Source organism: Dermochelys coriacea, chromosome 3 (assembly GCF_009764565.3).
Source record: "Dermochelys coriacea isolate rDerCor1 chromosome 3, rDerCor1.pri.v4, whole genome shotgun sequence".
Taxonomy (NCBI): Eukaryota; Metazoa; Chordata; order Testudines; family Dermochelyidae; genus Dermochelys; species Dermochelys coriacea.
Genome location: NC_050070.1, coordinates 173,021,451 through 173,037,144, shown reverse-complemented (window position 1 = coordinate 173,037,144; position 15,694 = coordinate 173,021,451). Strand labels below are relative to the sequence as shown.

Below are 15,694 nucleotides of genomic sequence, written 5' to 3'. Positions count from 1 at the left end.
TGATGTGGCAGTAAGTGAATGTGCTGTTATGAAATGGGGACCCAACATATAGGAACCAGGAGCGACAATCAACCGATAAATGAGTGGCCTTGAGAGGTAATTGGGAAATCTTTCAATAAACAAAGTATCTTCATTGTCACTGCAAACTACCATTCAGAGGGAGCCTATCAACAGCGCTCATATATTCCACAATTTTGCAGCATTCATCCCTTGCTGCAGAATTACACTCCTAAAATCACATCTTTCATGAAATAAATGCTCATTCCTTATGGTGCCTGAAATAATCTGGATAATGTAAGCACAGTATAACTGACTAGGTTGGCACAGCCTGGAAAAATAGCTCTGAAGGTGTGAACTGCCCCATTCATCTTAGTCAGGGCCATCTGGATTCCGCAACTGTGGCATTTGGCATTTTTCTAAGATACCAGAGAATCCAGCATTCTTGCCATTTTCCTGCAGTCAAACATACAGCTTTTTGTTTCATATCTCCCAGTCCTACTGTGTCCCCCCATCAGCTGCCTCTTGCTTTCCAGTTTCCCTACAAAAGCAAGTTCATTGGATTGCACTCTCTGTTCCCTGCACTGTTCTGTGGAGACAGATAGCAGGAGTTTGGTGAAGCATGGTTGAAGTCCACCTTGCAGCCACAAAGCAGTTGGAGCCAAAACGTTGGGCAGGCTGGAGAACAGGCTGAAGCTCAAAGAGCCTTTGACATGAGTTTCTGATGCCTGCTACAAGTTCCCCCCATCCCTGTCACATGTGTGGAGAAGAATGATTGGAGCTGGCCTGCATGGACATTTGTTGTACTTGAGGCCTGTGGCATGCAACCAGGCGGCCCGGAGAGCACAGAAATAATAAAAAACCTTGAAAATAAACAACAAATAATCACAAATTCTACATAAATATGCATTTTCAGCTACGAGTCTTAGCTTTGTATTTGGGTGGGGTAATGAAAAAGAAGAGTATTTCATTGTGACAGACATAACAGAAAGAAGAGACAAGAATTCATTTTTGGCTCAGAGATTCAACTTAGTAGAGTTCTACGATTCAGTTCAAAAAATCACAATTTAAAAGTAGGATTGTGGGATCAGTGCCATGTCCTTGAATGAAACAGATCCTCTTGGCACTATGCATTGAGAAACTAAGGCATAATCAGGGGCAGATGTCGCAGTGGGAACCCTATGATGCTATGGCTAAATAAAATAAAAGTAGATTTTAAAATTCTCTGAACAGAAGGAAGGCCTGGAGAACACGCTCAGATAGATCTAATTTTCTCATCTCAATAGGGAGAAGGTAAAGTCACTATGAAAACCCTTTCTTTTCAAGGAATGTACTACAGTAATTGCAGAATACTGGAAGAAGAATACATTGTTCTTTGATAAACGTCATAGGTACAAATTTTATACAATTTCTATACAAAAACTGGTGTGAGATTTAAGACCACATCATAGCTAAAATGATATAGATTGACACAACCATGAGTCTCTCTCTCTCTCTCTCTCTCTCTCTCTCTCACACACACACACCCTCATGGGTGGGCAAAAAGAAAAAGGGCTCCCCTCACAATCCCTAAGCATTAGATCACCAGAGCAATAGAGGAAAACTAGGTAAAGGAAGAGAAGCGGCACTACAGCAGCCCATAAATCTTAAGGGCATTTGCAGGGGGAAGAGGGAAACAACCCTCCCACAAAACCCCCACAAGCCTGAGCCTACACAGAGGACAATACAAAAGAGAGAAATAAGCAGTATGTGGTAGCTAAATTTTAGTACTGGTGTTGGGGTTGTGTGGGAATGACATTTTACCAAGTTTTCCTTCTTTATTTACTGAAGTGGATCATATGCATTCTTATATGAAATAATCATACATACTATTTTATGTATAAGCTAAAATTTGGGGGAATGAAGGCCAGATGCATGAAAAATGAAAAAAGCAATTTAGCATTTTACATTCTTATTTACTAAAACTACTGTTAATCTTATACGTTTAGGTATATAACATTGCTCCCTAGAGAGAAGAGTGGTTGTGTCTTGCTTGAATTTACATTAATCATCAGATTATAAATACCAGGAGAGAGGAGGAGGGAGTAGAAAAGATCAACCAACATGAGGCTGCAATTTTGAAGTGAAATATTGGTCTTATTAAAGTCAATGGAAAGGATGTAATACATTGGAGAGTGGTCAAAGAACAGCCACCAGAATGATTAAAAGTTTGGTAAACATGCCTTATAGAGACTCAAAGAACTCAATCTGTTTAGTTTAACAAAGAGAAAGTTAAAGGGTGACTTGATCGAGTGTATAAGCACCCATGTGAGGAACAGAAATTTGATAACAGAGGGCTCTTCAATCTAGCCAAAAAAGGTATAACGCGATCCAAATGCCGGAAGGTGAAACTAGGCAAATTCAGACTAGAAATAAGGCATACATTTTTAACAGTGAAGGTAAAAACTTCATAAGAGATATGGTTGATTCTCCATCACTGCCTATTTTTAAATCAAGATCAGATGTTTTTCTAAAAGAGATGCTCTAGTTCAAACAGGAATTAATTCAGGGAAGTCCAATGGCATATGTTCCTATGAACCTATGTTATACAGGAAACTCTGAAACCTGTCATTACTCTGAAACCTATATACAAACCAGATTATACAATCATAATGGTCCATCTTGGCTTTATAATCTATGACTCTGAGAACAGACTTTAATGCGGTCAAGATTTCAGCCACAATCTTTTATTCTTGATAAATAAATGCCATCCCTTCCCAGAAGCATATGTTTCCGAACATCACTTCTCAAGGAATGTACTTTCCCCCAATTTAAGTAAATGCGTAGCAATATCCAGTGTTTAACAAAACAAGAAATAAAACAATAGATTACATGTCTGTCTCATTTAACATAATAAATTAGCAATTCCTCCAGGTCAAATATTCTCTACAGTAAATAAAATGTTTAGTTTTGCAGAAAGAACAATATAGACCTAAGGGCATGTCTACGCTGCTAAGCAGTTTCGACTACAGGGAGTATGAATAGCAGTGGACACCAAAGTGCTGCTCTAAAACTCTCCCATGTGGATGCTGTGGCTGAGAACTAAAAAGGTTCCTAGTTTGCTGTAATGCAGTCCTCTTCAAATAGGACATGAATGTGAAGTAGGAACCTTTAGTTCGCACACACAGCATTCACCCAGAGGAGTTACAGCGCAGCACTTCAGTGCGCACTGCTATTCACACCCCAGTAATCTGAACTGCAGGGCAGCAGAGACATGCCCTTAGTTCATTTGTGCAACATCTTTTCTGCTTAAGGCTTAGTCATGATGCCTCCTTACACCTGAACCAGAATTTTAAGAGAAAAAACAAATGGGAAAATAAGAGAATGAACCTACAGTGAGTGAGTCACCTGGCCTCATTCAGTTCCAAAATGCTGCTCTATCAGCAGAAAAATGCCAGACTGACAGCAACAGTTATTGAAGTCCTAGAGTTATCTACTTAACAGGTTCAGTACACGTAGCAAAGCTTGCGCTTCCTATTTCCCTTCACCTTGACTTGGCAGGACCACACTCTGGAGAGGAGGCAGCAGAAGAGTCTCCATGCATATTAAATTATTGCCTTAAATCATTAAATTTAATCATTAAACAATTAAATCATTGCCAAGCAAGATGATCAATTACAGTACAACCTCAGTACAACAACAGTACAGTACAACAAGAGTTACAAACACCAGAGTTACAAACTGACCAGTCAACCACACATCTCATTTGGAACCAGAATTATGCAATCAGGTAGCAGCAGAGACCAAAAAACACACCCCCAAAAAACCAAATACAGTATAGTACTGTGTTAAATGTAAACAACTAAAACAATCAAGGGAAAGCAGCATTTTTCTTTTTCATAGTAAAGTTTCAAAGCTGTATTAAGTCAATATTCAGTTGTAAACTTTTGAAAGAACAACCATAATGTTTTGTTCAGAGTTACAAACATTTCAGAGTTACGAACAATCTCCATTCCTGAGGTGTTCGTACCTCTGAGGTTCTACTGTAGTGGAACTGTCAAGTGGAGACCTACCCTCTGGACTGAGATGACCCAGCCAATTCCTACAGGTGAATAAACAGTCATTGAATAGTAACCTTTTCAGATGAGAACCAGCCATCTAAAGCTGAAAGGATCCATATATCTCAGCCTGACCCATTCCAAGTCCCCTGGGCCTTCCTATCCCGCTGAAAAGAATGTTTTGAAGTATGGCTCTTCTCTGAAAATGACTGTGTAAAAATAGCACTTTCTTGGTGAACAAATTTTCTCCATGTGTGTATTCAGTTTACTCTGGTGATTAAAAAAATATGTTTTTACTAAATTTTATTCCTTTAAGCTCTGCAAAGCCAACTCAAGGGCAGGACCAAGTTCTGAACTCACTTAGTCTCTCTAATCTTATGGCCTCCACTGGGGTTGCAGAGACTTAAAAGAGGATAGAAATGAGATACAGCGCAGCCACAGATGTAACAGAGAAGCATTTGGCATATAGCATTTCTATTATTGATGATGATGCATGCCCCTGAAAGAACACATCTTGACTATTAGATTCCACGGTGAGAGTGCAAGATTGGGAGTTAGAAGATACATCTTTTGACTACTTAATTGAATAAACTGGTTCGGGATGTCATCAAGGGATCATAAAACCAGAACCCTGTAATGCCACTTTTATACAAATCACTTTTGAGAGTTAGAGCTGCACTTTTGAAACAGTGAATTGTGTAAAAGCACGCACATATACTCAATAAGTGGAACACTCTAATTGATATTTGTTGCAGGCAGGATCTGTTAACCAAATCCCAGTGAACTTTAGGAAAATTCTGCATCACAGCATCTTTCTCAACCACTCTAGAACAAATATTTCCATCCAATTTTTCCACAAATGTCAATCAATCACCTGACCAACCTAATAACGTTGATATGGATTTGATTTTCAATGTGATTCATCCTTATTTTAAAATATTTATGTTTAAGTAACTGTTTTCAATAGAAATAAATCTTCTGGTGCACTCATTTTAGCTCCCAAACTTATCAGTAACTGTAACTGAGTCCAGCAAAGCATTTGTCATAAATATACAGGGAAGGGTGAACACCTTTAAAATCCCTCCTGGGCAGAGGAAAAACCCTTTTACCTGTAAAGGGTTAAGACGCTAGGATAACCTCGCTGGCACCTGACCAAAATGACCAATGAGGAGACAAGATACTTTCAAAAGCTGGGGGGAGGGAGGAAAAAAAGACTCTCTCTGTCTGTGAGATGCTTTTGCCGGGGAAAGAACAGGAATGGAGTCTTAGAATTTAGTAAGTAATCTAGCTAGATATGCGTTAGATATTCTTTTACTTTTTCTTTAATTAAAATTCTTCTTTCTTTCTTAATTAAAATTCCTTGACATGGTGGCAGAGTGGTGGGATTAACTTGAAATCATTTTGAGATCAATTTGAGATTTTTTTGAACCAGAAGTACAGATTTGAAAAGGAAATATTTTTTCTTCCTTTGGGCTGCTGGAAAGCAGATTTTAAGATGAAAGCAGTTAGAAAGTTTTTTCCTCTGCTTTGGGGCCAGAGCAGAGACAAAAGGGAATTGTCTTTTGTGAGCTGGAGTTTTCTCTAACTAAAGGCAGTGGTTAATCCCACCACTCTGCCACCATGTCAAGGTTCCTTCCCCACTCTGAACGCTAGGGTACAGATGTGGGGACCTGCATGAAAACCTCCTAGGCTTACTTTTACCAGCTTAGGTTAAAACTTCCCCAAGGTACAAACTATTTTACCTTTTGCCCTTGGACTGTATCGCTGCCAATACCAAACATCTAACAGGGATATAACTTGGAAAGAGCCCGTTTGGAAACGTCTTTCCTCTAAAAATCCTCCCAAACTGTATACCCCCTTTCCTGGGGAAGGCTTGATAAAAATCCTCACCAATTTGCATAGGTGAACACAGACCTAAACCCTTGGATCTTAAGAACAATGAAAAAGCAATCAGAATTTTAATTAAGAAAGAAAGAAGAATTTTAATTAAAGAAAAAGTAAAAGAATCACCTCTGTAAAATCAGGATGGTAAATACCTTACAGGGTAATCAGATTCAAAACATAGAGAATCCCTCTAGGCAAAACCTTAAGTTACAAAAAGACACAAAAACAGGAATCTACATCCCATTCAGCACAGCTTATTTTCTCAGCCATTTAAAGAAATCATAATCTAATGCATATCTAGCTAGATTACTTACTAAATTCTAAGACTCCATTCCTGTTCTGTCCCCGGCAAAAGCAACACACAGACAAACAAAGAACCTTTTTTTCCCTCCAGCTTTGAAAGTATCTTGTCTCCTCATTAGTCATTTTTGTCAGGTACCAGTGAAGTTATCCTAGCTTCTTAACCCTTTACAGGTGAAAGGATTTTTCCTCTGGCCAGGAGGGATTTTAACGGTGTTTACTCTTCCCTTTATATTTATGACAACAGCCATGCCGAACCTGCCGTCATCCCTGGTTTGGAGGACGATCGCATAGTGCAAGGTGAATGTGTGAACCGAAGACCACATGGAGGCCCTACCAATGTCCTGGATGGGGACGTGGGCGACGAAGGCAGGCGACAAGCCCTGCACCCGAGTCGAGTGTGCCCTCACAATGGGTGGCGGGAGGACACCCACCAGCTCGTAACAGGAATGGATGCACAAAATGATTCAATTGGAAAGCCGCTGAGTGGAGATCGGCTGGCCCCTCGCGTGCTCAGTCGAGGCGATGAACAGTTGCGAGGACTTTCTGAACAGGTTGGTCCACTCGATGTAGAAAGCAAGAGCCCGCCGCATATTGAGTGTGTGGAGACGGGGCTCCTCACTGGACGCGTGAGGCTTGGGGCAGAGGACCGGTAGGAAAAGTGTCCTGACCCATGTGGTAGGCAGAGACCACCTTCAGGAGGAACGCGGGGTGTGGGTGGACCTGGACCTTATCCTTATGAAAGACTGCGTACGGCAGCTCGGAATTCAGGGCCCTGGCCGACGCGATTGCAACCAGGAAGGCCACCTTCCAGGAGAGGTGAGACCAAGAGCACATGGCCAGTGGTTCAAACGGGGGCCCCGTGAGATGAGCCAATACCAGATTTAGGTCCCACTGCAGGACTGGGGGTATAGAATACGAAAAGGACAGTCCAAACCCTTAAGGAACCAGCCAGTCATAACATGGGAAAATACTGTGTGCCCTTGCATCGGCGGATGGAAGGCCAATATGGCTGTCAGATGCACCTTGACTGACAATGGGGCAAGGCCCTGGGCCCTCAGGTGGAGGAGGTAATCAAGGATAAGCTGGATCGGGGCGGTCACTGGGGAGACACCCTGGTCGGCTGCCCACCTAGAAAACTGGGACCACTTCGCCAAATAAGCGCGGCGAGTGGAGGGCAGTCTACTTTCAAGGAGGACGTGCTGAACCTGCTCTTAGCACATCCTTTCCTCTCCACCTAACCACTGAGCAGCCACCAGGTGAAGAGCCGCCAGGTGGTGGACCCTCCAGTGCAATCACCCGAAGAAGAATATTCATATAAAAAAGAATCTGACACATCAGAAAAGGGCAGACAAATAAACGGTGACAAGCTTTTAAAGTGCTTGTACACAAATGCTAGAAGTCTAAAAAATAAGATGGGTGAACTAGAATGTCTCGTGTTAAAGAAGGATATTGATATAATAGGCATCACAGAAACCTGGTAGAGTGAGGTCAATCAATGGGACACAATCATTCCGGGGTACAAAATATATCGGAAGGACAAAACAGGTTGTGGGGGGCGGCGGGGGGGAGGGAGAATGGCACTGTATGTGAAAGAAAATGTAGAATCAAATGAAGTAAAAATCTTAAATGTATCCACATGTTCCATAGAATCTCTATGGATAGTAATTCCATGCTCTAATAAGAATATAACAGTAGGGATCTATTATCAACCATCTGAACAAGAATAGTGATAGTGGCGATGAAATGCTGAGGGAGATTAAAGAGGCTATCAAAATAAAGAACTCAATAATAGTGGGGGATTTCAATTATCCCCATATTTACTGGGTACATGTCACCTCAGGACGAAATGCAGAGACAAAATTTCTCGATACTTTAAATGACTGCTTCTCGGAGCAGCTGGTACAAGAACCCACAAGGGGAGAGGCAAATCTTGATTTAGTCCTGAGTGAAGTGCAGGATCTGCTCCAAGAGGCAACTATAACAGGACTGCTTGGAAATAGTGACCATAATATAACAACATTTAACATTCTTGTGATGGGAAGAACACCTCAGCAGCCCAACACTGTAGCATTTAATTTCAGAAAGGGGAACTATGCAAAAATGAGGAGGCTAGTTAAACAGAAATTAAAAGGTATAGTGACTAGAGTGAAATCCCTGCAAGCTGCATGGACACTTTTCAAAGACACCATAATAGAGGCCCAACTTAAATGTATACCCCAAATTAAAAAACACAGTAAAAGAACTAAAAAAGAGCTACCGTGGCTTAACAACCATGTAAAAGAAGCAGTGAGAGATAAAAAGGCATCTTTTAAAAAGTGGAAGTCAAATCCTAGTGAGGTAAATAGAAAGATGCATAAACACCGCCAAATTAAGTGTAAAAATGTAATAAGAAAAGCCAACAAGGAGTTTGAAGAACAACTAGTCAAAAATTCAAAAGGTAATAACAAAATGTTTTAAAAGTACATCAGAAGCAGGAAGCCTGCTAAACAACCAATGGTGCCCCTGGAGATCAAGATACAAAAGGAGCACTTAAAGATGATAAAGTCATTGAGGAGAAACTAAATGAATTCCTTGCTTCAGTCTTCAAGGCTAAGGATGTTATGGAGATTCCCAAACCTGAGCTGTCCTTTGTAGGTGACAAATCTGAGGAATTGTCACAGACTGAAGTGTCATTAGAGGAGGTTTTGGAATTAATTGATAAACTTAACAGTAACAAGTCACCGGGACCAGAGTTCTGAAAGAACTCAAATGTGAAATTGCAGAACTAATAATTATGGTTTGTAACCTGTCCTTTAAATCAGCTTCTGTATCCAATGACTAAAAAATAGCTAATGTAATGCCAATATTTAAAAAGGGCTCTATAGATGATCCCAGCAATTACAGACCGGTAAGTCTAACGTCAGTACCAGGCAAATTAGTTGAAACAATAGTAAAGAATAAAATTGTCAGACACAGAGAAGAACATACATTGTTGGGCAAAAGTCAAGATGGTTTCTGTAAAGGGAAATCATGTCTTACTAATCTATTAGAGTTCTTTGAAGGGGTCAACAAACATGTGGAAAGGGAGATCCAGTGGACATAGTGTACTTAGATTTCCAGAAAGCCTTTGACAAGGTCCCTCACTGAAGACTCTTGCGTAAATTAGGTTGTCATGGGATAAGAGGGAAGATCCTTTCATGGATTGATAACTGGTTAAAAGACAGGGAACAAAGGGTGGGAATAAATGGTAAATTTTCAGAATGGAGAGGGGTAACTAGTGGTGTTCCCCCCAGGGTCAGTCCTAGGACCAATCCTATTCAACTTATTCATAAGTGATCTGGAGAAAGGGGTAAACAGTGAGGTGGCAAAGTTTGCAGATGATATGAAACTGCTCAAGATAGTTAAGACCAAAGCAGGCTGTGAAGAACTTCAAAAAGATCTCACAAAACTAAGTGACTGGGCAACAAAATGGCAAATGAAATTTAATGGGGATAAATGTAAGTAACGCACACTGGAAAAAATAACCCCAACAATACATACAATAGGATGGAGGCTAATTTAGCTACAACTAATCAGGAAAGAGATGTTGGAGTCATCGTGGATAGTTCTCTGACGATGTCAGCGCAGGGTGCAGCAACAGTTAAAAAAAGCAAACAGGATGTTAGGAATCATTAAAAAAGGGATAGAGAATAAGACAGAGACTATCTTATTGTCCTTATATAAAGCCATGGTATGCCCACATATTGAATACTGCATACAGATGTAGTCTCCTCATCTCAAAAAAGATATACTGGCATTAGAAAAGGTTCAGAGAAGGGCAACTAAAATGATTAGGGGTTTGGAATGGGTCCCATATGAGGAGAGATTAAAGAGGCTAGGACTTTTCAGCTTGGAAAAGAGGAGACTAAGGGGGGGATGACAGAGGTATATAAAATCATGAGTGGTGTAGATAAAGTGAATAAGGAAAAGTTATTTACTTGTTCCCATAATATAAGAACTAGGGGCCACCAAATGAAATTAATGGGTAGCAGGTTTAAAACAAATAAAAGGAAGTCCTTCTTCATACAGTGAACCTGTGGAACTCCTTGCCTGAGGCGGTTGTGAAGGCTAGGACTATAACAGAGTTTAAAAGTGAACTAGATAAATTCATGGAGGTTAAGTCCATTAATGGCTATTAGCCAGGATGGGTAAGGAATGTTGACCCTAGCCTCTGTTTGTCAGAAGGTGGAGGTGGACGGGAGGAGAGAGATCACTTGATCATTACCTGTTAGGATCACTCCCTCTGGGGAACCTGGCATTGGCCACTGTTGGTAGACAGGATACTGGGCTGGATGGACCTTTGGTCTGGCCCAGTATGGCCATTCTTATTTTCTTCTTATGTTCTTATGTTCACATTCATTGTGTGCCATTGAGCTTTTCATGGAATGTGAAGAATTGTGGGGCAGGGGGTGGCCAGTGCATCTGGTAAACAGCACAGAACCACTGGGCCAAAAACACAGAACCAAAGAAAGCCGCAGCCCACTCCCCCTCCCCATGCGCAGAAGCAGAAGCCACCGCTCAGTTATGCAGATGTTGAAGATTCCATCCTTCAGACCTGCAACCTGACTAAGCAGAATAAAGCTCTTTCATGCAAGCTCTGACTCTTGCTCAGAATTTGGCCTCATGTATATTCTTTGCTGTTATTTCTGTGCTGTAAAGACAAACCATAACAGAAAGACATGACTTCAGTTTTGATACTAGAACTTACTTCCTTTCTCATCAACATATTAAAATCAAAACTACAAAACAGCACCCATAAGAGCAGCTATGGAAGGCGAAATAATTGCGCTTCAGGAAACCAGTTAGATGAACTAAAGCAGAGTACTATGGATAGCCTTTTCCTTCCTCTTCAGTGTTGCCTTACATGACCTCACTCGTAAACTGGCTCGTTCAGCCATTTAAAATAAAAGTCTCAAAGGATAATGCATATTCTGAAAAATTCAATCATTTCAGAATTTTCTCTTTTTTTAAAAAAAAATGTACAATCACTGTACTCTGGGAACAAAGCACTTTATTTTAAACATGCCACTGTTTAACCTTGTTAAACACCTTTCAGACTGATAACTAAACCTGGGAAAATGAAACTGAAGCAAAACCAGATCAAACCAAATTAGGTATTTTAAAACCCCCAATCTCAGAAATAGTTTTAGAACAGGTCTTTTTAAAAAGGTAAAGGAATATGCAAGTGTCTATAAAATACTATTTATAAATAGTTTTTGTACAAGTCCATTGTTTTAAGACTATTACAGAATATTACAGGTCCATTCATACTGAAATAGCCATACAATTACCTGTTGTACGTATCTATCAGTAGTTTTCCACATGTAATAATATTCAATGATGCTAGTCAGCGACTTCCAAGGGAGCTGAAAAACATTTGGCATGAATTAAATAAAATCAAAGCGTGTCAGGAAATTTAAATATCCACATCTTATTTAGAAAAAGATGGAGTAAATGTTCTTTGTATGTTAGAAAGATTCGGAATTAATGCAAATAAAAATGTTAAACAAAGTAAAACCTATATGAGAATGGCTATTTTTAAGTTACATTCCTAAACCATTGGTTCTATATGGGCAGTGCAGAATCCAGTGTAATACAACACAGGCAGTACATTTCTCTCACTTTTTTCTTTCTTTTTTAAACGACAAGTAGAGAACAACAACACAATTAGAACAAATCACTTTCTAACTGACTAAGAGTCTCACAGGAACTTCACATGTGAAAATATACCAGCCAAAATATTAGCTCAGTGCCAATATCACAGAGGTTGGCTGTTCCACTATTGGTAGTAATGCCAGTGCTAATGATAGGGGTGGGCTGTCATGCCATGACCTTCCCCAATTTCTGCCTGAAACATATACTTAGGGCCCTACCAAGTTCACAGCTGTGAAAAATGCATCATGGACCATGAAATCTGGTCTCCCCTGTGAAATCTGTTCTTTTGTGTACTTTTATTCTACACGGTACAGATTTCAAGGGGGAAACTAGCATGTCTCAAACTGGGGGTCCCAATCCAAAAGCAGATTGTGGGAGGATGGGGTGGGTCATAAGATTATTGTGGGGGTGCTTACAGTATTGCCATCTTTACTTCTGTGCTGCCTTCAGAGCTGGAGAGTGGTGGATGCAGGTTGGCCACCCTGCACTGAAGGCAGCACTGCAGCCAGCACCAGCGCAGAAGTAAAAGTGACAATACCATACCAGCAGCCACAGAGCTTCCTGCAGCCAGAAGAGATTCCTGGAAGTGGGTGTGAGCTGGCCTTGGGAGCGGCCCGTGCAGGGGAAGAGGAAGTCCTGTCCCTCACCAGCCTGGCCAGGACCAACAGCTGGAGCCCGGCATATGGTAGAAGCCCTCAGTCAGGGTGCCCAAAGTCCTGCCCCTCCGTGGCTACAGGCCCAGCACCCCGGCACTCAGGGGTTAAAGAGGCCCTGGGCTGGCTGGGGCGGGTGTTGACTGCAGAAATCCCCTGACCTAGACACCCCGGGTGGTTGCCCATGTCACCCACTTGTAAGGCCAGCCCTGCCTCCTAAAAGTGAGGACCCCCCCAAATCATGCCACCCTCACTTCTGCTCTGAAGGCAACACCGCCTCCAGCAACAGCGCAAAAGTAGGTGGCAATACCATCACTCCCTGCAATAGACTTGCAACCCCCTCCCCCCCACATGACACTCTTTTGGGTTGGGACCCCCATTGTTACAACACTATGAAATTTCAGATTTAAGTATCTGAAACCATGAAATTTATGATTTTTAAAATCCTATGACCGTGAAATTGTTTGTGTGTGTGTGTGTGTGTGTGTGTGTGTGTGTGTGTGTGTGTATGAGAGAGAGAGAGAGAGAATAGAGCAACTATTTATAACTCCCACAGAATTATCTAGTCCACCAAAACAATTATCTGTATTACAAGCAAGGAATTAGTTACACCTATTTTAAAATACATGTTGGACTTTTCCCACAAGAGTTGAAAACATATTACTATTTTGTTTATGATATTTCATATAGACATTAGATTAGGAAATCTAGCCATGCATTAATTGTAATCTTTGCATTCCAATTATGAGATCCAGGTTACAAAGTCCCAGCAATGCAAGGTTTATTTTCTAAAGTTCCCTTTGCTATTTTACAATGTTGGCATAAAGATGAAATCTCCCTTTAAAAACTGACTCGTGTATAAGAGGTTAAGTAAGAGGTTATAATACATAATACAAATCTTAGTACTGTTTCAATTCAACCCTTTCTACAGCTCTTGTTCTCAACTGAAGAAGCCTGCCTGGCATGCTGGGTATGAAAACCCTGTATTCCAATTGGCTACCCACATGCCCGACTGACAGGTGAAGAGGACTCTCTATTTGTCCAGAAGAGTATAACCACTTTATGGAAAACTATTAGGGAGGCAAGATAAAATGTGTTTTTCAATGGCTGCGTCTGCCACAGAAATTGCAAACAGTTACAGGACTGTATTTTTTCATTACCAAATTTTATTATGCATTGATCACAGGAAAGAAAAATTACCATCTTCAAACAGCTGTGTGATGTTTATGTAAGAGGTAGATTGGCAGTGAGGCAGCAATGACACAAAGACGTGCAGAGTTGATCTGCGATTTCACCAGCTGCCCCCGGGTAAAGATAGAACCCTTGTTAAGTTTGAAAACACTTAATGTGATTTTTAAATCTTTAGCTTGGAAATGTATGCCTTTTTAAACCTCAAATCACAGTCTTATACTGTTAATGATTTAGAACCATCACATTCTTTTTTTAAAACAGCTTTTATTTTCACCCACCAAGACATTTGAGAAGCAAGAGTTATAAATCTCTGGAAAAAAAATTTCATTACAATGAAAATGACAACAAACCCTTAAATTATAACAGCACTAGGGAAGTCACCACAACGAGTGGCTTAACTCTCGGACCAGAGAAATAGTTCTCATTTGGGGAACACAGGGCTCTGTTCTCTTCCCATCGTACTATCTTGAGGAGCGAAGAAATTCAAATGTACTTTCAATCAGTACATTTATGTTCATTATAAGTTAAAGGTTCTCAGGAAAACAGGAGGCCATCAAGAAATGAGGTCTTGATGAGAAACTGATGAGAAGATAGCAGCCTGACAAATTACTATTCAAAGGTTTCAGAGTAGCAGCCGTGTTAGTCTGTATTCGCAAAAAGAAAAGGAGTACTTGTGGCACCTTAGAGACTAACAAATTTATTAGAGCATAAGCTTTCGTGAGCTACAGCTCACTTCCGATGAAGTGAGCTGTAGCTCACGAAAGCTTATACTCTAATAAATTTGTTAGTCTCTAAGGTGCCACAAGTACTCCTTTTCTTTTTACTATTCAAAGCCTATACTGGAATGTTATAAAAAATCAAGAAAGTAAAAATTAAATAGTATACAATTGAGATTTCATGGTCTGTTGAAAAGGTAAGGCAAATTCCTTTACTCTAATTAATTTACCTTTATGAACTTGCTTACTAATATTAGTTCTTGTACACTTTGAATATGTCAAGCACTATGCAATGCTAACTATTACTAACTAATGAACAGTAAGTAAGATTGCAAAATACATGGTCTCTAAAGAGCCACACTGTATAAGAGTGGCAATTGCAGCTGCCAAGTGTTGCAAATCCAGAACTATTCTGAAAGCAGTATACCTTCAAGATGTAATTACTCAAGTGGTCATTAGGTTAATTATGATGCTTTTTGAGTGTCACAACCAACCACTTTTTGTCACACCACGTAATCGAGATTAACCTATACCACATGATGAACATGTCTAAGCTGACTTCTTAGAACAGAACTCCAGATTTTCCTTTTATATTAATGTACCTTTATTACATCATCTTTGAGTCAAAATATATAAGCACACAGGGATTCTTAGCCACAGTTTATCAGATAAGTATTACTTTATTTAACATTAAGGATTAAGACTTGCAACAGATTCTTTTAGAAGACAACGTCTTTATTTCTAACTTGAGTTTTGTTTGTGTTTTAAAAAGCTCTCTCCCTTTTTTAAGATTATACTGTTAAAAAAAACCAGCAAGTCTGACTACACAAAACTATTTCAGGGGCTGGCAGGGGTTTGCAGGATGCAGCTATGTGAAAAACCTTACCCAGCATCTATAAACTTTGGGAACAGGGAATCATGTTCATGAACACATCAATCCTGAGACTGAGTGGGTTCAAGGTTTAATGGAAACATTTAGCACTTTTAAAATTTACTAATGTAAACATTTTTATCTATGTTTTTCATTGCTTACCTCTAGCTCTCCTGTGGTTAATAGGTATTTAAGGAATTTTTCTAGTAAGCCTATTGATTTACACTACAAAAGCTGTCCAGGAAATAAATACAATTTATATTATTTTTATATATTTTTTTTATTTTTTAACTTCTGAAGATAGTGTATGTGAATAGCTTTGGAAAAAAACTTATGAAATAAGTTCCTATATCTTCATATAAAAACGAA

General features: G+C 40.0%; 1 protein-coding gene across 2 annotated transcripts in view; it reads right to left on the bottom strand.

The window, feature by feature from the left end:
• The window catches only part of MTA3 (metastasis associated 1 family member 3), a 208,464-nt gene that overhangs the window by 57,647 nt on the left and 135,123 nt on the right, over window positions 1-15,694 (bottom strand). For both annotated transcript variants that reach the window (XM_038397339.2, XM_043511862.1), the window contains exon 10: window positions 11,531-11,605. In XM_038397339.2, coding sequence (XP_038253267.1) covers window positions 11,531-11,605 — 75 coding nt within the window. The remainder of the gene's footprint in view (window positions 1-11,530; window positions 11,606-15,694) is intronic.